At 67.6% G+C, this 22749-nt stretch overlaps 1 protein-coding gene across 1 annotated transcript; it reads right to left on the bottom strand.

Moving 5' to 3' along the window:
• Positions 1–2212: 2212 nt before the first annotated feature.
• On the bottom strand, positions 2213–20536 carry Il17ra (interleukin 17 receptor A). Its single transcript, XM_042672168.1, has 13 exons — positions 20399–20536; positions 15730–15754; positions 14315–14461; positions 13713–13825; positions 12413–12539; positions 11091–11138; positions 10269–10432; positions 9050–9133; positions 7796–7880; positions 6295–6306; positions 6105–6206; positions 4721–4762; positions 2213–3740 (listed from the first exon to the last, which is right to left on the bottom strand). Exons 1-13 carry the CDS (start codon positions 20534–20536, stop codon positions 2302–2304), a joined length of 2526 nt encoding a protein of 841 aa, XP_042528102.1. The 3' UTR covers positions 2213–2301.
• Positions 20537–22749: the final 2213 nt, after the last annotated feature.

The following is a 22749-nucleotide window of genomic DNA, read 5'->3' as shown; positions in this document are numbered from 1 at the left end:
GCCCAGCGAGGGTGCCCGGGCTGGTCTCAAACCCGACTGGAGCTCGAGTGATGTCCCTCCGCGTAGGGGGACTTCGGCGAGTGCTGAGCTGTCCTCCACTCTGTCACTCCCGCTCCAGCCGAAGCATCAACCCCAGCGGATCTGAAATCACCATGGTGAGGTGGGGTTTGAACTCGGGGCCTCACGCTTGCTGGTCTGGAGCCCTACCGCTCCAGTTACGCCCTGGCGGCGGCAGGCTGCTGTTTTGGGTTGGCTTTTGCTTTTGGCCTGGGGCAGTCCGGACAGGGATCCTCTACGCAGCCGGGATGACAGATTCACACCACGCCACTTGTCTGGTTTTGTGAAGATGGGGTCTCAACAACTCTCGGCCCCAACTGGCCTCAAACCATGACCTTCCCCATGCTCATCTCCAGAGTAGCTGGGATTATAGACCACACCAGGCTAGCCCGGGTTTGTCATCAAAGAGATTTACTGAGTTATGTACTGGTCCTTTGTTGTTGTTGGTTGTAGGTGTTGAACTCTGGGCCTGGGCGCTATCCCTGAGTTCTTCAGCTCAAGGCGGGCGTTCTACCACTTGAGCCACAGCGCCACTTCTAGTTTTCTCGTAGTTCACTGGAGATCAGAGTCTCTTGGACTTTCCCGCCAGGGCTGGCTTTGAGCCGTGATCCTCAGATCTCAGCCTCCTGAGTCTCTGGGATGATAGGTGTGAGTTCTTAAAAGGCACAGTGAGGAAGTCAGATTCCTTGTGGGGAATACTGCAGGAGCCTTGGAGCATGGCCACCCTGAAGCAGGGAAGACAGCAGAGCGAGGGAGGCGGGGACCTGGCTGGGTGGGATGCTAGAAGGGATGGGGCTCCCGGAGGCTGAGGAGGCCCGGCCTGGCCGCCGGCCTTCCACGCAGTCCCAGCGAGGACCGAGACCTGGGCCTCGGGAGGAGGAGCCTGAGCCCCAGGCTGCTGGGTCTGTGGCGGCCACCTGGCCCGTGTGGGCGGTTTCCCTCCTGTGTGATGCAGTGGCCACACCTACGCCTGCCAGGAGGAGGCAAAGAGGGAGGAAGAGCAAGCAGGGAGCTGTCCAGGGCAGAGCGGGCAGGGAGCGGCCAGGGCAGAGCGGGCAGGGAGCTGTCCAGGGCAGAGCAAGCAGGGAGCTGTCCAGGACAGAGCGGACAGGGAGCTGGCCAAGACAGAGTGGGCGGGGAGCAGCCGGGGCAGAGCGGGCAGGGAGCTGGCCAGGGCAGAGTGGGCGGGGAGCGGCCGGGACAGAGCGGGTGGAGAGTGGCGGGGAGCAGGGCTGGCCTGCCGAGCCTGGCAGGGGCTGGGACAACCCCCCTGTAAGACACGAGCTGGTGGCTTCTTACAGGGCTGGGTCAGAATGGAAGGAGGTGACAGAGGCCATCTGTCCTTCCCTGAGCCTGGCTCTGCCCCTCAGAACCTGCTCATGGCTCAAACTCCTGACTCAGCCTCCCCCGGGCTGGGACCACAGGCATCCACCATGTGTGCACCCTGCCTCTCGAGGTGGGGACGGGGGGCGGGGCTGTCCGTGTGTCCTGTCAGGATGGGGGGGGCTGTCCATGTGTCCTGTCAGGGTGTGGGGGGCTGTCTGTGTATCCTCTCAGGGCGGGGCTGTCCATGTGTCCTGTCAGGGTGGGGACGGAGGTGGGGGCTGTCCGTGTGTCCTGTCAGGGTGGGGGCGGGGCGGAGCTGTCCGTGTGTCCTGTCAGGGTGGGGGCGGGGCTGTCCGTGTGTCCTGTCAGGGTGGGGGCGGGGCTGTCCGTGTGTCCTGTCAGGGTGGGGCGGGGCTGTCCGTGTGTCCTGTCAGGGTGGGGCGGAGCTGTCCGTGTGTCCTGTCAGGGTGGGGCGGGGCTGTCCGTGTGTCCTGTCAGGGTGGGGCGGAGCTGTCCGTGTGTCCTGTCAGGGTGGGGCGGGGCTGTCCGTGTGTCCTGTCAGGGTGGGGGCGGGGCGGGGCTGTCCGTGTGTCCTGTCAGGGTGGGGGCGGGGCGGGCTGTCCGTGTGTCCTCTCAGGGTGGGGGCGGGGCTGTCCGTGTGTCCTGTCAGGGTGGGGGCGGGGCGGGGCTGTCCGTGTGTCCTGTCAGGGTGGGGGTGGGCCGGGGCTGTCCGTGTGTCCTGTCAGGGTGGGGGCGGGCCGGGGCTGTCTGTGTGTCCTGTCAGGGTGGGGGCGGGGCGGGGCTGTCCGTGTGTCCTGTCAGGGTGGGGGCGGGGCGGGGCTGTCCGTGTGTCCTCTCAGGGTGGGGCGGGGCTGTCCGTGTGTCCTGTCAGGGTGGGGGGGGGGGCTGTGTGTCCTCTCAGGGTGGGGGCGGGACGGGGCTGTCCCCGGCCTCTGGCCTCTGGGCCCCCGCGCTGCCCCAGCCCCGGCTCTTGCTCAGCTCTTGGAAGAGCAGCTGCTGCTGCAGGTGCCGCAGGCTCTGCAGGTCTTCGGCCGAGAGCGGTGGGGCGGGCGTGCCCGGGCCCGGGCCCGGCTCCTCCATGTCCAGGAGCCCGTCCGGGGGCTGCGGCGAGCTCCTGGAGATGTAGCCCTGGTCGGACTGCAGGGACTGCCGCTGCTCCTCCTCGGAGGGGTCCCCCGGGGCCCAGCCGCACAGCAGGGCCAGCCTCAGGCTCTCCAGCTGCTCCCGCACGTCCTCCCCCTCCAGGGGCCGGTCCGGGGTGGCCACCGGGAGGAGGGGGTGGGCCTCGGGGTCCCCTAGCCCGGCCAGCCGGCGGGCTGCATAGGTGGTGGTGGCGGGGGGCAGGGGCTCCACCGTGTGGGCCGCGGGGACCCCCTCCACGGGGAGCACTGAGGCCCGCAGGGCCTGGGCGGCCGGCGTCCCCTCGGGCGGCAGCCGGGGCTCCAGCCTGGCCGGGCCCCGCCCCGCGGGGGGCAGGTGGAGGGCCAGGGCCAGGCCGCCCGCGGGGGCCGGCTCCCGTGCCAGCGGCGTCTGCTTGACCACGGCGGGCCCGGGCGGCGGCGGCCCTCCACACAGCTCCGCGTCCAGCCACGGGTCCGTGTCTGCGTCCAGCCACGGGTCCGCGTCCACCTCCGCACCGTCGGACACGCAGAGGCTCTCCCGCTCAAACCAGCCCGGGCACCGGGCCTGCCACCTGCGGAAGCGCTCCACAGCCTGGGCCAGCTGCTGGCCGCTGGGGCTCCGCAGGTAGTTGTCCCCGGCCAGCTCCCCGACGCGGTTCATGCGGCCCGGCTCGAACATCTCCAGGTCCTGGATGCGGAAGTAGACGTCCTCGAAGCCGGCCATGAGCGGGTACCTGGAGGTGATGCGGAATGGGTCCGGCACGTCCTGCTCCCCGCTGAGGTCGCTGAAGTAGCAGATGATGTAGGCGCCGAAGCAGGCCGGCTTCTTGAAGTCGGGCAGGATGACGTTCATGGCGGCTGTGAAGAGGTCTCCGGCCGGCCGCTGGTGCTCGCAGCGCAGCTGCACGGCCGGCCCTGCCCCGCCCAGCATGGCCTGCCACTTGGCCCTGGAGCCTCGGGAGCACAGGATGATGATCTTGGAGCCGCCCTCGGCCGCCTCCTGCTTCTGGCGCCCCACCCAGCTCAGCACCCCCACCTCCGAGATGGTCTGCTCCTCCAGGAGGTCCAGGGCCACCTCGGTGCCGCAGACCGTGAGCAGGAACTGGGCGAACTTGAGGACCACGTCCACGTAGAGGGGGTGGTCGGCCGAGTAGACGATCCAGACCTTCCTGGGCTTCAGCAGCCGCGGGGTCAGGTCCACGGCGGGCTGGACGTCTGTGGAGACAGGGGAGCAGGTGGACTCACACCCAGGGCCCTCTGCGCTGCTGGCCGGCCCCAGGGCGGGGAGAGCAGGCAGCCTCCTACAAGGGCTAGACCGGGCTAGATGGGACTGGACGGGGCTAGACGAGGCTAGACGGGGCTAGACGGAGCTGGACGGGTCTAGATAGAGCTAGACGAAGCTAGACGGGACTAGATGGGGCTGGACGGGGCTACATGGAGCTATACGGGGCTAGACGGGACTGGACGGGGCTAGACGGAGCTAGACGGGGCTGGACGGGGCTAGACGGGGCTGGACGGGGCTAGACGGGGCTGGACGGGGCTAGATGGAGCTGGACGGGGCTACACGGAGCTAGACGGAGCTAGACGGAGCTAGACTGGGCTAGAAGCTGCTGCTGGGCGCTGCCTGCCCTGCCTGAGAAAACCCAGTCTCTGCCTTGTGTGAAAAGCACCCTCCATTTCCCACCTGACCCCTGGCTGTATGTAGATGAATTTGCTTTGTGCTGTTTCTGGGGCCCCCCCCTCTGGGGGCTGGCTCATTGAGGGTGCTTTACCATTTGAGCTAAGCCTCAAGACAGGTGCTTTCTTTTTTGTCAACTGTGGGTCTTGAACTCAGGGCCTGGACGCTGTCCCTGAGCTCTTCAGCTCAAGGCGAGCGTTCTACCACTTGAGCCACAGCACTACTTCTGGTTTTCTCGTGGCTCACTGGAGTTGAGTCTCACAGACTTTGCTGCTGGGGCTGGCTCTGAACCGCGATCCTCAAATCTCAGCCTCCCGAGCAGCTGGGATTCCATGCTGAGCCACCCGCACGGGCGTCAGCCAAGGCACAGGGCTGTCTGTGAGGCCTGCGTCCTCTGCACGCAGTGCTCGCTGACCCTCCCCACCATGGGGTAGAGATGGGGTCCGGTACACCCCTCGCGTCTGCTCCGTGTCCTCTGCGTGGACCCCGCTCCGCCCCGCGTGGCCAGGGCACTGACCTGTGCGCTTGCTCTGGTCACCGTGCTTCCCGTGGTGAGACCCTGTGGAAGAAAGAACCCACTGGGGAGAGGCTGCGGAGACAGGGCCGGGCGTCCTCCGGCGGGCCGAGAGAGACCACCCGGCCGACACCAGCGTCTCCGGCCCCTGCGAGACCACCTGGCCGACACCGGCATCCTCCGGCCCCTGCGAGACCACCCGGCAGACACCGGTATCCTCCGGCCCCTGCGAGACCACTCGGCCGACACCGGCGCCTCCAGCGGGCCAAGAGAGACCACCCGGCCGACACCGGCGCCTCTGGCAGGCCGAGAGAGACCACCCGGCTGACACCGGCGTCCTCCGGCGGGCCGGGACCACCCGGCCGACACCGGCATCCTCCGGCGGGCAGAGAGAGACCACCTGGCCGACACCAGCGTCCTCCGGCCCCTGCGAGACCACTCGGCCGACACCGGCGCCTCCAGCGGGCCAAGAGAGACCACCGGCCGACACCGGCGTCTCCGGCCCCTGCGAGACCACCCGGCCGACACCGGCGTCCTCTGGCGGGCTAAGACCACCCAGCTGACACTGGGCATCCGTCGGCGGGCCAAGACCACCTGGCCGACACCAGGCGTCCTCTGGCCCCTGCGAGACCCGGCAGGCGGCCAGGGAGCGCCGCGGCTCCGAAAGCAGCTGTGGACACACAGCAATCTCCAATGATTCACACTGGACCCCAGGACACACAGCAATCTCCAACAACAATTCACACCCTATCCTGTGGACACACAACAGCCTCCAATGATTCACACCTGATCCTGGGACACACAGCAATCCCCAATGATTCACACTAGATCCCGTAGACATGCATCAATCCCCAATGATTCACACCGACCCTGAGACACACAGCAATCCCTAATGATTCACACCTAACCGTCATGGTGTGGGGGGTGCCAGGAACCTACAGCCCTGCCTCTGCCCTGGGGGGGGGGCCCTGTCCCCCAATCTCACAGAAGACAGAACCTAAGGTTTGTTAGAGAATCGTCCCATGGCTGCAAAGCCAGGGAGGTGGGGCCGGGGGCCACATGGGTGAGATGCGGGTCTGGACCCGACCCTCTCCACCACATGCGGCTGTCCCCTCTGATCTGGGATAGACAAGTCTGGGGTTCAGGAAGGGGCTGTTCATGCCAGGGGGATCCTCGCACCGCTGGTCTTAGTGACGCTGGCTGAGCTACGCGAGCAGGGCCTGGTCCACGCTGGGCTGGGCCGGCAGGGCTGCGCGGGAGGGTGGCCTGGGCGTGTGGCAGGGCTGCGCAGGTGGGCGGGCTGGGCTGGGCCGGCAGGGCTGCGTGGGCGGGCGGGCGGGCGGGCGGGCGGGCGGCCTGGTCATGTGCTCCCGCCTCTGTGCCTTACCCGAGAGCTTCCAGGTCATGCAGACGGCCAGCAGGAGGACGGAGGCCACCAGCAGCACAGCGGTGCCCGTGATGAGGCCGTACACCCACAGGGGGACGCGGTCTGCGGTAGGAGGAGAGAGTGAGCGCGCTCCGGCAGCCTGCACCCCTGCAGGCTCCCCTCCCCCCCCCCCCCCCCCCCCCGCGCTTACCTGCAAAGGACTCTGCAACAGCATGGGGGGGGAGGGGGAATATTGCTCTTGAGTATCAGCAGGACCGCAGCCCGGCCCTCTCCTCAGACCTCCGCTGACCAGACCCAAGTGTCCACAGAGCCCTTGAGCCTCGGAGGGAGGCCTCCCTCTGCCCGGGGCCAGGGGGGAGGGAGGGGGTTTCCTGCCGCCGCGGTCTCCCATGACTGAGGAGGAAGGGGGAAGCGTGCACTCATCCCCCACACGCTCCAGCAGGGCCTGGCCCGCCATGAGGGCCCGGGCAGGCCATGTGACGTCCCCCGCGGTCAGGGACCGACAGGGCTCCTACCTGGGGTGGGCGGGGGCTCGGGATGGACAGGGCTCCTACCTGGGGTGGGGGGGGCTTGGGATGGACAGGACTCCTACCTGGGGTGGGCGGGGGCTCGGGATGGACAGGGCTCGGGAGGGACAGGGCTCCTACCTGAGTGGGCGGGAGCTCGGGGCAGGGATGGACAAGGTTCCTACCTGAGTGGGCGGGAGCTTGGGGCAGGGATGGACAGGGTTCCTACCTGAGTGGGCGGGGGCTCGGGGCAGGGATGGACAGGGCTCCTACCTGGGGTGGGTGGGGGCTCGGGATGGACAGGGCTCCTACCTGGGGTGGGCGGGGGCTCGGGATGGACAGGGCTCCTACCTGGGGTGGGGGGGGCTCGGGATGGACAGGGCTCCTACCTGGGGTGGGCGGGGGCTCGGGATGGACAGGGCTCCTACCTGGGGTGGGCGGGGGCTCGGGAGGGACAGGGCTCCTACCTGAGTGGGCGGGAGCTCGGGGCAGGGATGGACAAGGTTCCTACCTGAGTGGGCGGGAGCTTGGGGCAGGGATGGACAGGGTTCCTACCTGAGTGGGCGGGGGCTCGGGGCAGGGATGGACAGGGCTCCTACCTGGGGTGGGTGGGGGCTTGGGATGGACAGGGCTCCTACCTGGGGTGGGCGGGGGCTCGGGATGGACAGGGCTCCTACCTGGGGTGGGGGGGGCTCGGGATGGACAGGGCTCCTACCTGGGGTGGGGGGGGCTCGGGATGGACAGGGCTCCTACCTGGAGTGGGGGGGCTCGGGATGGACAGGGCTCCTACCTGGGGTGGGGGGGGGCTCGGGATGGACAGGGCTCCTACCTGGGGTGGGGGAGGGATCAGGATGGACAGGGCTACCTGGGGTGGGCGGGGGCTCCGGATGGACAGGGCTCCTACCTGGGTGGGTGGGGGCTCGGGTTGGGATGGACAGGGCGCCTACCTGGGTGGGCGGGGGCTCGGGATGGACAGGGCTCCTACCTGGGGTGGGTGGGGGTTCAGGAGGTACAGGGCTCCTACCTGGGGTGGGCGGGGGCTCGGGATGGACAGGGCTCCTACCTGGGGTGGGCGGGGGCTCGGGTCGGGTCGGACAGGGCTCCTACCTGGGGTGGGTGGGGGCTTGGGATGGACAGGGCTCCTACCTGGGGTGGGCGGGGGCTTGGGATGGACAGGGCTCCTACCTGGGGTGGGCGGGGGCTCGGGGCAGGGCACCGTCACTGCGTGTCTCAAGCAGTCGGTCTGGCAGCTGCTGAAGAAGGGCTGGATCTGGGGGAGGGGAGGCCGGGTGTCAAGAGGCTGGGCTGTGGTGGTGACGCCTGTGGTTCAGTAACTCTGGAGGCCGAGGCAGTGGGGCTGCTTGAGCCCGATTTCAGCACAGCCGGAGCAACGCTGTGCAGAAAGGCGGCCAGGGCAGATGGCACCTGGGATCCCGGCTGCCGGGGGTTCAAGGCCAGCCTGGGAAAAAGGCTAGTGAAACCTTATCTCAACCAGCAAGCCAGGCGTAGGGGTGCACGTCTGTGGTTCCGGCTGCATGGGAGGTACACATAGGGAAGACCATGGCCCAGGCTGCCCTAACTGAAAAGCAACTAAAGCAACACAGGGAGAGACAACGGCGTGGCTCAGGGGACAGAGCGCCTGACTAGCAAGTCAGAGACGCTGTGTTCAAACCCCAGACTTTCCCAAAGGCCTAAGACCAAGACCCCCCCCCCCCACGCCGTGGCTGCTGGACTGGGGTCCGGTCCACACGAGGCCCCAGGAGAGGGGCGGCCAGGGGAGCTGGCTGTGGGGCACCTGGCTGTGGGCCTTCCCTGCGACTTCACTCTGCAGTGTGAACACCGCCCTCACCCGTGCACGCCCCCACGCCTGTGCACACCCCCATGCCTGTGCACGCCCTCACCATGCACACCCCCCACGCCCGTGCACACCCCCACCACGCACACCCCCACCATGCACACCCCCACGCCTGTGCACACCCCCACCATGCACACCCCCACGCCCGTGCACACCCCCACCATGCACACCCCCACGCCTGTGCACACCCCCACCATGCACACCCCCACGCCCGTGCACACCCTCACCATGCACACCCCCACCATACACGCCCCCAGCATGCACACCCCCACCATGCACACCCCCACGCCCGTACACATCCCCACCATGCACACCCCCACCATGCACACCCCCGACACCCATGCACACCCCCGACACCCATGCACACCCCCGACACCCATGCACACCCCCACACCCATGCACACCCCCACCATGCATACTCCCAACACCCGTGCACACCCCCACGCCCATGCACGCCCCCATGCCTGTGCACGCTTCCGCGCCTGTGCACACCCCCACACCCGTGCACAGCCCCACACCCGTGCACATCCCCACCATGCACACCCCCCACACCCGTGCACACCCCCACACCCGTGCACACCCACCTGGACCTGGTGGAGACAGCACCGTTGGACGTCGGACAGAGCGAAGGTGACATTGCTTCGCTGGTGGAACTGCTCTTGTCTGGGCTGGAGGAGAGGAGGAGTGTAAAGTTCTCAGTGGGTCAGAGCTTGCTTGCTGGGGACATGCACAAGGAAGTCATGGGGGTCAGGCCCTCCGTGGGGACAGGCCCTCCGTGGGGACAGGCCTCCGTGGGGACAGGCCCTCTGTGGGGACGGGCCCTCAGTGGGGACGGGCTCTCCGTGGGGATGGGCCCCCTCACAGACCACCTGGCCCACAGGAGGCCGGAGGGGGAAAGGTGTGGGCACGAGGCGGGCACGGGAGGAGGCAGGTGTAGGAGCTGTCAGTCCCAGGCCTGGGGCAGGGGGGAGGCCCGGGCCTTGGGTCTGACACATAGGGGTGTGAGAAGCACGGCACTAACTAGACTCATCCTCCTCTTACGTCTCCAAGTTTCAGTGTTAGATCTGTAAGTCCTTTTTTAGAAGTGGGGCAAATTAGCCAGGTCAGGTGGCAAAGCAAGGCAGAGACGGAGGATCTCTCCCTGAGGCCTGCAGGACTCATCTCCATCCCTGGCTGGGGAGTGCACAGGCCTGCGTCCAGCCACAGGGAAGCGCAAGCAGGGGGATCACTGTCCAAGCCAGTCAGGGCACAGAGACAGGCCCTACCCTGAGAAACAGCCAACAACAACAACAAAGCTACAAGTTGTGCTGTGGCTGAAGCGGTAGAGCATTAGCCTGGGACAGCACCCAGGCCGAGTTCAATGGGCTGGGGGTGTGGCTCAAGCGGTAGAGCAGCTTCGGAGCAAGCCCAGGCCCCCAGTGCAATCCCCATCTGCCAAAAATAAGCAACAGAGAAAAGGCAAGTAGAACAGACACAGCCACACAGACAGGGCGGGGGGCGCGGGGCTGGGGCGGTGGGGGCGCAGGGCTGGGGCGGCAGGGGCCGCGGAGGGGGCCGGGCCCAACCAGCTGCTCCACCCACAGCAAGGAACCCTGAGGAGCCGGAAATGGGGACGCGACCAGGGCTCAGGAGGGGCCGGGTGTGGGGGAGGGGGCTGGGTGTGGGGGAGGGCCTGGGTATGGGGCGGGGCCGGGTGTAGGGGAGGGGTTTGGGTGGGGGAGAGGGGCAGGGTGTGGGGGAGGGCCTGGGTGTGGGGGAGGGGCCGGGTGTGGGGGAGGGGGCTGGGATCCGCTTTGTGGTTACCGCGGGCACCGGCTGTCCTTGCTCCCCGCAGCTCTGGTTCTCCGAGCCGGGAAGGCTTCTGAGCAGGACATGGTACGGGGTGGACTCGTTCCACAGGGTGAAGCCCACCCGCAGCTGCCCGGCCTCCAGGATCTCCACGGTGATGCCGGGGTCCCACAGGCTGCCTGCCGGGGACACGGGCGCGGGGTGGGGGGTGAGGTGTCCGCAGACCCGCGGGCGTGCCCGGGGGGGGGGGGGTCTCACCCCACAGACCCGCGGGTGTGATCTCACCCCACAGACCCACATCTCACCCCACAGACCCGCGGGTGTGTGTGTGTGGGGGGGGGTGGGTGGGAGGTCTCCGCAGACCTGCAGGTATGTGGGAGCGCGGGCGCGCAGGGAAGGGTCTCTGGGCGCAGGGAAGGGTCTCGGCGCAGGGAAGGGTCTCTGGGCGCAGGGAAGGGTCTCTGGGCGCGCAGGGAAGGGTCTCTGGGCGCAGGGAAGGGTCTCTGGGCACGGGGAAGGGTCTCTGGGTACAGGGAAGGGTCTCTGGGCTCAGGGAAGGGTCTCTGGGCACGGGGAAGGGTCTCTGGGCGCGGGGAAGGGTCTCTGGGCGCGGGGAAGGGTCTCTGGGCGGGGAAGGGTCTCTGGGCGCGGGGAAGGGTCTCTGGGCTCGGGGAAGGGTCTCTGGGCACGGGGAAGGGTCTCTGGGCGCGGGGGAAGGGTCTCTGGGCACGGGGAAGGGTCTCTGGGCGTGGGGAAGGGTCTCTGGGAGCGGGGAAGGGTCTCTGGGCTCAGGGAAGGGTCTCTGGGCACAGGGAAGGGTCTCTGGGCAGCACTTGCCTGCGCTCACACAGGGTGTGGTTGTCTTCATCATGGAGTCCTGGCAGCCTGCAAACACCCAGCAGGGGGCGGCGTTGAGTCCCCGCTGCGGCCGGCACCCCGCGCAGCCCGGCCAGAGCCAGGACAGTGGAGGCCCGCGGCGGGGACGGGACAGGGCGTCACCAGGCGAGGGGGGAGGCACGGAAGCCTCCTCTGCGGCCTGGACGCCCAGGCGGGGGGAGGACGCTGGTGTGAGCGGCAGCACACGGGGCGGGGGGGAGGGCGCTGGTGTGAGCAGCACGTGGGGCGGGGGGAGGGCGCTGGTGTGAGCGGCAGCACACGGGGCGGGGGGGAGGGCGCTGGTGTGAGCGGCAGCACGCGGGGCGGGGGGAGGGCGCTGGTGTGAGCGGCAGCACGCGGGGCGGGGGGAGGGCGCTGGTGTGAGCAGCACGCGGGGCGGGGGGGGAGGACGCTGGGGCGGGGGGAGGGCGCTGGTGTGAGCAGCACGCGGGGCGGGGGGGAGGACGCTGGGGCGGGGGGGAGGGCGCTGGTGTGAGCAGCACGCGGGGCGGGGGGAGGGCGCTGGGGTGGGGGGAGGGCGCTGGTGTGAGCAGCACGCGGGGCGGGGGGGAGGACGCTGGGGTGGGGGGCGGGGCGCTGGTGTGAGCAGCACGCGGGGCGGGGGGAGGACGCTGGGGTGGGGGGAGGGCGCTGGTGTGAGCGGCAGCACGCGGGGCGGGGGGAGGACGCTGGGGTGGGGGGCGGGCGCTGGTGTGAGCAGCACGCGGGGCGGGGGGAGGACGCTGGTGTGAGCAGCACGCGGGGCGGGGGGAGGGCGCTGGTGTGAGCAGCAGGCGGGGCGGGGGGGACGACGCTGGGGCGGGGGGGAGGGCGCTGGTGTGAGCAGCACGCGGGGCGGGGGGGAGGGCGCTGGGGCGGGGGGGAGGGCGCTGGTGTGAGCGGCAGCGCGCTGCGGGCCACGCGGCGGCTGAGCGGCTGGGGAGCGGGCTTCAGGTCAGTTCACCGTCGGGACAAGCACAGCCTGAGTCCCCGGGCTCAGGGTGAGCGCTCACGGGGCGCACGCGAAGCCTGCGCCCCACACCACAGCAGACGGCAGAGCAGGGACCGTTCCTGGCACCTTTCGCGCCAGGCCGGCGCGCGTGCAAGGCTCTGGGTGTTCACCGACAGGTGGACCCAAGGCCAGCCCTGTGTGTGGGCAGCGGGGATGGGCAGGGCCCGGGCGGTGTGCACGGGGCAGGGTAGACTGAGGCAGAGGGCGGGGCCCAGGGGCCGGTGCAGCTCCCGGAGGAGGCCTCTCCTGGGCTGGGTCCGGGGCCTCTTACCAGGCACCACCACTCTCCTGGACTGATGGTTGGGGTCCCCGTCAGGGAAGGGCTTGGGCAGGTTGTGCACCGTCACCTCGTACTCCTCCGCAGGGTCCACCACGAAGTGCTCAAAGCTGAACCGCCACTGTGGGGAGGGCAGGGGGGAGAGGGAGAGCAGAGGGGAGGGCAGGGGGGAGGGCAGGAGGGCAGGCAGGGAGGAGGAGGAGGGCAGGGGGGAGGGGGAGGGCAGAAGGGAGGGCAAGGAGGAGGGGGTAGGGAAGAAGGGAGGGCAGGGAGGAGGGAAGAGAGGGAGGATGGGACAGGGAGGGGAGGGAAGGAGGGAGGGAGATGGGATAAGCCCCCCACCTCTCCCCAAAACAGGAGTGAGACCCCACCCCACCCAGAGCGGGCACTGTCTACAATATGCCTCTCTTCTCCCTAGATGGAGTCTCATTGCCTTTCTAGTGAGAAAACTGAAATCTGAGGCGAAGGAGGGATGCGAGGGGATGGAGGGGAGGGGGAGCCGTGGGGCGTGCTTCCAGCTCCGGAGAAGGTCCCAGAGCGTGCATGTGCATGTGTGCGTGCGTGTGCATGTGTGCGTGCGTGTGCATGTGTGCGTGCGTGTGCATGCGTGCGTGTGCATGTGTATGTGCACATGTGCGTGCATGTGTGCGTGCGTGTGCATGTGCGCATGCGTGTGCGCACATGCGTGTGTGCTTGTGCATGTGTGTGTGCGTGCCTGTGCTTGTGCATGTGTGCGTGTGCTTGTACGTGTGCATGTGTGCATGCTTGTGCATGTGCGTGCGTGTGTGAGCGTGCATGTGCATGTGTGCACATGTGCGTGCGTGTGCATGTGTGCGTGCTTGTGTGTATGCGTGCGTGTGCGCGTGTGCATGTGTGCGTGTGTGCATGCGCGTGCACGTGTGTGAACCTGTGCTGCAGGCAGGCAGGTGGGCACGTCTGTGTGTTATCTTCCAGGTGGACGTGTACGGAAGACTCCAGCTTCCTTTTCTCGGGTAGGTGGGCCTTGAACTCAGGACCTGGGTGCCTCCTCTGAGCTGTTTTTGGCTCAAGGCTGGCATTCTACCACTTGCGCCACAGCTCCACTTCTTTCAGATGAGAATCTTTCAGATTTGAACTCTGACCCTCAGACCTAGGTGACAGGCGTGAGCCACCGGGGCCAGCCCCAGTCCCTTCTCACTTGTGACTCCCAAGGTCAGGTCTTGCTCTGTGCCCTGGCCAGCCCGGGCTCAGGTCTTCCCGTGTGCCTCCCCGTGTTGCTGGGTTACAGCCCTGCGCCAGGCTTCCCTCTCCGTACCCGCTTGTGATGGTGCTGCAGCCTGGACAGGAACTGGAACTTGACACACAGCTGCTCGTTGGTGCTCAGCTGCAGGACGGAGAGCTCCGTGCCCTCCAGGTAGAGGATGCTGGCTGGAGGTGGAGGAGGGGCGTCAGCGCGCGCGCGCGGCACCGGGCAGGCCTCGCCCCCCCCCCCCTGCCCCGGTCCCTGCACCCACACTTCCCGTCCTGCCTGCTCCCCTGACCCTGCTTTGCAGACGGAGGCTGCTCGGCTGGCCGGGGCCGAGGGCCAGTCCTCAGGGTCCTCGCGTGGAGGGCAGCGGCCCCACACCAGGGCGGGCGTGAGCACGCGGGCTCAGGACACAGCCTGGGTCCCAGCCCGAGAGGCGCGGGGTTGCCTCAGAAAGTTCTCGCCCTGGGCAGCCAACGGGTTCCCGAGTTCGTAGTGTGGCGGTTAAAATGTGGGGTGTTCCGTGGAGGGGCGTGGGATGGACACGGGCCGGCTGCAACTGCAGTGGTGGATTCAGTCAGCCCAGGGCCCAGTCTGGACGGAAGAACCGCCGCGCCGTCTGTCTGTGGGCGGTGGCAGCCACAGGCCCCAGACTGCTGGCCCCCACTCACCGTCCGTCTGCAGGGCCCACTGGATGAGCAGCACAGGGACGCGGTCTCCATGCCCAGTGAGGGCCACGCCCAGCTGGGTCCTCATGAGCTTGGGGGAGGAGGGCGTCAGGTTCCGAGGATGGACCCAGCTGTCGTCCAGGCAGGAACCTGGGAGCCGGGGAGGAGGGCGCGCAGCTGAGGGCGGTGCCCAGAGGCCACTGTGCTGGCGTGGCTTCAGGGGGTGCTGGGGAGTAGGTTCTGGGGAGGGACCCCGGGGCAGGGCTCCGTGGGTTCAGGGGGTGCTGAGGGTGGGTTCTGGGGAAGGATCCCAGGGCGGGGATCCGTGGATTCAGGGGGCGCTGGGGGTGGGTTCAGGGGGTGCTGGGGAGTAGGTTCTGGGGAGGGACCCCGGGGCAGGGCTCCGTGGGTTCAGGGGGCGCTGGGGGTGGGTTCTGGGGAGGGATCCCAGGGCGGGGCTCTGTGGGTTCAGGGGGCGCTGGGGGTGGGTTCAGGGGGCGCTGGGGGTGGGTTCAGGGGGCGCTGGGGGTGGGTTCAGGGGGCGCTGGGGGTGAGTTCAGGGGGTGCTGGGGAGTAGGTTCTGGGGAGGGACCCCGGGGCGGGGCTCCGTGGGTTCAGGGGGCGCTGGGGGTGGGTTCTGGGGAGGGACCCCGGGGTGGGGCTCTGTGGGTTCAGGGGGCGCTGGGGGTGGGTTCAGGGGGCGCTGGGGGTGGGTTCAGGGGGTGCTGGGGAGTAGGTTCTGGGGAGGGACCCCGGGGCGGGGCTCCGTGGGTTCAGGGGGCGCTGGGGGTGGGTTCTGGGGAGGGATCCCAGGGCGGGGATCCGTGGGTTCAGGGGGCGCTGGGGGTGGGTTCTGGGGAGGGACCCTGGGGCGGGGCTCTGTGGGTTCAGGGGGCGCTGGGGTTGGGTTCAGGGAGTGCTGGGGGTGGGTTCAGGGGGTGCTGGGGAGTAGGTTCTGGGGAGGGACCCCGGGGCGGGGCTCCGTGGGTTCAGGGGGCGCTGGGGGTGGGTTCTGGGGAGGGACCCTGGGGCAGGGCTCTGTGGCTTCAGGGGATTCTGGGGATGGGTTCTGGGGAGGGACCTGGGGCGGGGCTCCGTGGGTTCAGGGGGCGCTGGGGGTGGGTTCTGGGGAAGGACCCTGGGGCAGGGCTCTGTGGCTTCAGGGGGCGTTGGGGGTGGGTTCTGGGGAGGGATCCTGGGGCGGGGCTCTGTGGGTTCAGGGGGTGCTGGGGGGTGGGTTCAGGGGGCGCTGGGGGTGGGTTCAGGGGGCGCTGGGGGTGGGTTCAGGGGGCGCTGGGGGTGGGTTCACGGGGCGCTGGGGGTGGGTTCCGGGGAAATGCTGTGGAGACGGGGTGCAGGAGGGAAGGGCGGCATTGTCGGGGTCCCTGAGGCACAAGGGAAGGAAATGGAGAACTTACTGCTCTGCACGGCGCAGCGCAGGCCCTGTGGGAAGAGAAGGTGGTCAATACCTGGGAAGGCAGCGCGGGAGGGAGAGCCACGCAGCAGCCCGCAGCCCAGCCTACCCGCTCACTCTGGGGACATCTTCCCACACCCTTCCTCTGCCCAGCCGAGGAGAGGGTCCCGGGGACGTTGGAATGCTAACAGTTCTTGGGGTGGTGCAGAGCCTGGATTCAGGATCTCCCTCCAACCACCTGGGCCTTAAGGGCCAGAGCATGCTGCGGGCCTTGAGGCCCAAGGCCCGCTCACTTCTCAGGACACTCGGAGCAGGCAGTGGATCCGGGTGTGCAGTGGACCCCTGCAGGCACTGGACCCCTCCGGGCAGTGGATCCCTGCGGGTATTGGACCACTGCAGGCACTGGACCCCTGTGGGCAGTGGACCCCTGTGGGCAGTGGACCCCTGCGGGCAGTGGACCCCTGTGGGCACTGGACCCCTGCGGGCAGTGGACCCTTGCAGGCAGTGGACCCCTGCGGGCAGTGGACCCCTGCGGGCACTGGACCCCTGCGGGCAGTGGACCCCTGCGGGCACTGGACCCCTATGGGTGGTGAACCCCTGCGGGCAGTGGACCCCTGCAGGCACTGGACCCCTGCGGGCCGTGGACCCCTGCAGGCAGTTGACCCCTGCGGGCAGTGGACCCCTGTGGGCAGTGGACCCCTGCGGGCAGTGGACCCCTGCGGGCACTGGACCCCTATGGGCAGTGAACCCCTGCAGGCACTGGACCCCTGCGGGCACTGGACCCCTGCGGGCAGTGGACCCCTGCAGGCACTGGACCCCTGCGGACAGTGGACCCCTACAGGCACTGGACTGCTGCAGGCACTGGACCCTTGTGGGCACTGGACCCCTGCAGGCAGTGGACACCCTACAGGCACCGGACCCCTGCGGGCAGTGGACCCCTGCAGGGGTCTGGAGCCTGCAGCGGACCCTTGCGGGCACTGGACCCCCGTGGGAATGCCTTGGCAGGATGGGAGGAGGCGAGGCAGAACTGTCATTTATCATAAGGCAGCAGGTAATGGTGGGCACTGGCGGCTCCAGCCTGTAATCGTACTCAGGAGGGTCAAGGTTTGAAGCCAGCCCCAGCCCGGGCGGATGGTGAGACCATCTCCAATATAGGCAGCAAAAAGCAGGACTGGCGGTGTGACTCAGTGCGAGCTGGCCAGGAGAATGAACAAGGCCAGCAAGCTGTAGACCCTGAGTTAACTTTTGAGTACTGCCTCCCTCCCCCGCCCCCCAGAAGCATCAGCAGATGATATCTAAACTGGACAACTGGAGAATTAAACAAATACGCACATGCTTATTTAGAGGTCAACATCAGGAGAGCAGATTTAGAGTGAGGCTTAAAAAAAATACTTTAGTACTTAAAAAGGTAATTAAAGCCAGGCACTGGTGGCTCACACCTATAATCTTAGCTACTCAGGAGTCTGAGATCTGAAGATCATGGTTCAAAGTCAGCCCGGGTACAAAAGTCCATGAGACTCTTATCTCTAATAAATTGCCAGAAAAACAGAAGTGGCTCAAGTGGTAGAGTGCTCGCCTTGAGCTGAAGAGATGAGGGACAGCACCCAGGCCCAGAGTTCAACCCACATGACCACCAACAACAAAAAAGAAATTACATGGGCTGGAAAGGTGGCTCAGTGGTAGAGTGCTTGCCTCGCATGCATGAGGCCCTGGGTTCCATTCCTCAGTACCACCTACACGGAAAAAGCTGGAAGTGATGTTGTGGCTCAAGTGGTAGAGCGCTAGCCTTGAGCAAAAGAAGCACAGGGACAGTGCCCAGGCCCAGAGTTCAAGCCCCAGGACTGGCAAAAAAAAAAGTAATTAAAAATTAAATTAAAACTACTTAAGAGATGGCTTATCTACGATGTTAATATGAATAAAAATAGATAAAAAATGAGATAAAAACATTGACCCAGAGGAAAAAATCATGGTCATTTTCTTTAGAATTTAATTCCAACACAGAATTTGCACTCAGGTAGCTTAAAATAATGCAAAGAAAATATTTATGACTTATTTTGATGGTACTAGCGAAGGTCTTGTGCTGTCCAAGATTTCTTCCTTAGCAGTTATTTCTTTTCTTTACTTTGGTCGGTCGTGGGGCTTGAACTCTGGGCCTGGTGCTGTCCCTCAGCTCTTCAGCTCAAGGCTGGTGCTCTACTGCTTGAGCCACAGCGCCACTCTGGTTTTCTGGTGGTTACGGCTAGGAGTTACGGCTAACGGCTTCCAAGGTCCTGTTCTTGGGGTAGAGCTGTAGCTCGGTGGTACAGCACCTGTTTGGCACAGGTATGGCTCCGAGCTCAACTCTCAGTATCGCTAAATAAATAAAAACCACAAGGAGAAAAACAAAAAACCACCCACCCACCCAGCTTTAAAAATAGCCCGAGCACGTATCAGCTTCCTGCTTGTGGGTGCAGCGTCAGAGGGGGCGTTTCTCACAACCACGCCTCCACGCTGTGGAGAGGCTGGTGGAAGCCCTCTGACCTCCTTCCTCCCTGCCTCATCTTGTGCCCACTTAGAAGAGGAGGAAGAGAAATCTGAGGTTTTTGTTTTATTTTTGGTGTGGTCCTGGGACTTGAGTTCAGGGTCTGGGGCTCTGTCCTTGCTCAAGGCTAGAGCTCTACCTCTACAGCCACAGCACCACTTCTGGCTTTTGTTGTTTTTGTTTTTTTGGTGGTTAATTGGAAAGTCTCACAGACTTTCCCTAGCCTCTACCCAGGACCCTCAGATCTCAGCCTCCAGAGCAGGTGCAGGCTGAGGGGAGGGGGAGGGGAGGAGGCGGCAGACCGAGCTCTGTCCCGGCTGTGGAAGTGCGTGGCTCAGGGATCAGTGCTTCACTGGGGGAGAGGCTCAGAAGCAGGAGGTGTGAGCCCCAAGCTCCCCCCCCACCCGCAAGAGCCCTCAGGGCCCGTTAGCCCAGCCTCCCTGTAGGCTGCGACCACAGACTCCACCCAACCCTTGCCCCAGGCTGTGGCTGCCAGCCGGTGCCCCCAACCTGCACCCCTGGGGCTCCCTGGCCTCAAGACCTCTGGAGGGCAGCAGGAAGGGCCCGGGGACATTTCTCAACACCGCACCCTGAACACACTTCTCTTCGGGGAGTCACTTTGTCCTCCACCTTCTTTTGGACAGATCACATACAACGTTAGATTAAGGAGGAATGTCCCTCTGTGTCACATCCTCTGACTCAGAGACCAAGCGGCCTCCCTGGCCGGTGTGGGGACAGGGGAGCTGGGCAGGGACCCCCAGAAAGTGGAAGAGAGGGAGCGGAGGGCGTGTTTTCCTGGAAGGGGGAGGCAGGGTGAGTTATTTTTTTTAAAGAAGAAACTGCGCCGGCCGCAGGAGTTGCACCGCCAGGCAGCTGGCGCTTCCTGTGGCGGCAGAGCCCCTCCTGACAGGCAGGGCCACTGCTCACGCCCAGCCAGCTTCCCTTCCTAGACCAGCGTGGTGGGGCATGGGGTGTGGGGCGTGGCAGACCGGCCTGGGGGATCAGACCTGTGATCCCAGCTCCTCGGACCCAGACATCAGTGGGTTGAGGCCGGCTAGGGAGACAGTGGGCAAGGCCCTACCTCAGCAGACACCCGCGTCCAGCGTTTTGCTGCTGGGTGGGGTTGGGGTCAGGGTAGGGGTGGTATGGGTAATGGTCCTCAGTCTCCCCACAGTGGTCCTGCTGCCCCTGCCCCCTGCCCCCTGCCTCCAGCCTCACAGTCTGCCTGCCCCTGCCCCTGCCCCTGCCCCTGGTCCTGCCCCTGCCCCTGGTCCTGCCCCTGGTCCTGGTCCTGCCCCTGGTCCTGGTCCTGCCCCTGGTCCTGCCCCTGCCCCTGGTCCTGCCCCTGGTCCTGGTCCTGGTCCTGGTCCTGTCCCTGGTCCTGGTCCTGGTCCTGCCCCTGGTCCTGGTCCTGGTCCTGTCCCTGGTCCTGGTCCTGCCCCTGGTCCTGGTCCTGCCCCTGGTCCTGGTCCTGCCCCTGGTCCTGGTCCTGCCCCTGGTCCTGGTCCTGCCCCTGGTCCTGGTCCTGCCCCTGGTCCTGGTCCTGCCCCTGGTCCTGCCCCTGGTCCTGCCCCTGGTCCTGGTCCTGCCCCTGCCCCTGGTCCTGGTCCTGGTCCTGCCCCTGGTCCTGGTCCTGCCCCGGGTCCTGGTCCTGCCCCTGGTCCTGCCCCTGGTCCTGCCCCTGGTCCTGGTCCTGGTCCTGCCCCTGGTCCTGGTCCTGGTCCTGCCCCTGGTCCTGCCCCTGCCCCTGGTCCTGGTCCTGGTCCTGCCCCTGGTCCTGGTCCTGCCCCTGGTCCTGGTCCTGGTCCTGCCCCTGGTCCTGGTCCTGCCCCTGGTCCTGCCCCCGGTCCTGGTCCTGCCCCTGCCCCTGCCCCTGGTCCTGGTCCTGGTCCTGCCCCTGGTCCTGCCCCTGGTCCTGGTCCTGGTCCTGCCCCTGTCCCTGCCCCTGGTCCTGGTCCTGCCCCTGGTCCTGGTCCTGGTCCTGCCCCTGTCCCTGCCCCTGGTCCTGGTCCTGGTCCTGCCCCTTGTCCTGGTCCTGTGCAGACCCTGACCCCACTCCGTTCCCGGTTCCCACGCCCCTTGTCCCAGTCCCTGTGTACCCCCTCCCCGCGTCTCCTTCCCCCCCCCCCCCCCCCCCCCCCCCCGCCCTCACCTCCTGCGCGCAGGCCGGCGCCGGGCGGTCGAGGAGCCGCGGGGCCGCGCGGCCCGGGGCGGGGGCGCTCAGGAGCAGCAGCAGCGGCAGCAGCGGCAGCGGCGGCGGCGCGGGCCGCGGGCGGAGCAGGGCCCCCATGGCCGCGGCCGCGGAGGAGCCGCCGCCTGGTCGCCTTCCGCGGGGCCTCGGCGCGCGCCCTGCGCCTCGCTTCCGGCTTCCCGCCGCGGGGGCGGGGCCTTTGTGGGCGGGGCCGAGGGGCGTGTCGCTCCGTGACCACGCCCCGGGCCTAGCAGGTGTGCGAGGGCTGGGCGCCCAGGTGGGGCCCCGCCCTCGCCAGGCCACGCCCCCGCCCTCGCCAGGCCACGCCCCCGCCCTCGCCAGGCCACGCCCCGCCGCGGGCCCCGCCCCGCCCCTCGCGCCGTTTCCGGTGGCTCGGCGCCGTCCCGCGGAGCACGGCCGGGCCCGCGCCGCCCGGGCCGGGCGGGAGCCGTCCTTCGGGAGCCCGGGGACGGCGATGGCCCGCGGGCGGGACCTCGGTCGGCCCCGCCGCCGCCCCCAAAGCCGGGAGTGGAGCCGCGGCTCCCGGGCCAGAGCCCCGCCCGGCCCGAAGCCCAGGGACGGCGCCGGCCCCGAGTTCGCGTCCCGGGCCGCGCGCATGCGCACACCCCCCCCCCCCACCAGCCAACCCACCGGACGGGGCCAGCCGGCATCCATCAGTCATCCACGTCCCGCCGGCTGTCTGTGTCTGTACCAGCCGCAACCTCTCTATTATCAATCACCCGCCACCTCTCTATTATCAATCAATCACCCGCCACCTCTCCGTTATCAGTCATCTGTGATCACGCACAGCTGTCACCCGAACCTCTGCATCTATCTGACCTATCAGTCACCCACATCTACAGCCCATCATCTATGCCTACCTATCACTATCAATCACCTATCGATCACCCACAGCTGTCACCTGTCACCCGAGTCTATCCATCGATGTCTCCCATCATCTACATCTACATCATCTGTCTGCCCCCAGCTCTGTCTCCTGACCCCTGACCCCTCCTCCCCCTGCCCCCCTCCTGTCCCCTCTTCCTGACCCCCCCATCTTCCCTAGTGTTTGGTGAGCAGAGCTTCACGTCCAGCGACAGGAGCCCGGGCGCGGTGAGGGGAGGCCGTGGCAGCCCCGCGCCTGGCCCTGGCCCTGGTTCCATGGCCTCCTGAGCGAGCCCCGCGCCTCGCCCTGGCCCTGGCCCTGGCCCTGCCCTGGAGCCGGTTCCCGGGTCTCCTGCGAGAGCCCCGTGGCCACTGGCATTTCAGAGAAGAGCAAAGGCGCCCGGAGATCGGCGGGTTCCCGGGCTGTGCGGCGGGGATCTCGGCGGGGATCTGCTAGCAGAGGGAGGGAGGCCGCAGGTCTCCCCCGGGCCACCGCCGGCCACCGCCCCAGCCCCCTCCACACCGCGGCGGGCGGCTGCGGGAAGGCTCTGGGTTCGCAGCCGGCAGACCACGGCTGCTGACCCATCGGGGGCTGGGGCCTGCACGCCGAGGGCAGCGGCAGGGGCAGCACCGGAGTGAGCGGCGGCCCTGGCCTGGGCGCTGGCCTGGGCACTGACCTGGGCCCTGACATGGGCCCTGACCTGGGCCCTGGCCTGGGGCCTGACCTGGGCGCTGACCTGGGCCCTGGCCTGGGCGCTGACCTGGGCCCTGACCTGGGCGCTGACCTGGGCGCTGGCCTGGGCGCTGACCTGGGCGCTGACCTGGGCCCTGACCTGGGCGCTGACCTGGGCGCTGGCCTGGGCGCTGACCTGGGCCCTGACCTGGGCCCTGACCTGGGCGCTGGCCTGGGCGCTGACCTGGGCGCTGGCCTGGGCGCTGACCTGGGCCCTGACCTGGGCCCTGACCTGGGCGCTGACCTGGGAGCTGACCTGGGCGCTGGCCTGGGCGCTGACCTGGGCCCTGACCTGGGCGCTGACCTGGGCGCTGGCCTGGGCGCTGACCTGGGCCCTGACCTGGACGCTGACCTGGGAGCTGACCTGGGCGCTGGCCTGGGCGCTGACCTGGGCGCTGGCCTGCGCGCTGGCCTGGGCGCTGGCCTGGGCGCTGACCTGGGCCCTGACCTGGGCGCTGACCTGGGCCCTGGCCTGGGGCCTGATCTGGGAGCTGACCTGGGCCCTGACCTGGGCGCTGGCCTGGGCACTGGCCTGGGAGCTGACCTGGGCCCTGCTCCAGGTCTCAGGGAGCGCCCTCCCCCCCCGGCCCTCCCCCCTTGTCCCCCTCCCCGTCCCCCCCCCTGCTCCCCCTCCCCCCTCCTCTTCTCTTGCTGACGAGCCAGCCGCGGCCGGTGCGTCCCTGGCTTTGGAGGC

Source organism: Dipodomys spectabilis, unplaced genomic scaffold (assembly GCF_019054845.1).
Source record: "Dipodomys spectabilis isolate Male_0828 unplaced genomic scaffold, ASM1905484v1 ptg000671l, whole genome shotgun sequence".
Taxonomy (NCBI): Eukaryota; Metazoa; Chordata; class Mammalia; order Rodentia; family Heteromyidae; genus Dipodomys; species Dipodomys spectabilis.
This window is presented reverse-complemented; position numbering and strand designations above follow the sequence as displayed.

Bases quoted from the DNA above. Each gene is read 5' to 3' on its own strand.
- Il17ra (XM_042672168.1), bottom strand. From the start codon at position 20,536: ATGGGGGCCCTGCTCCGCCCGCGGCCCGCGCCGCCGCCGCTGCCGCTG. The intron at 12,540-13,712 runs GTACGGAGAGGG...CCCTCCCCACAG, and splicing joins TGCAGCACCATCACAAGCGG to TGGCGGTTCAGCTTTGAGCA. The intron at 9,134-10,268 runs GTAACCACAAAG...CCTCTCCTCCAG, and splicing joins AAGGACAGCCGGTGCCCGCG to CCCAGACAAGAGCAGTTCCA.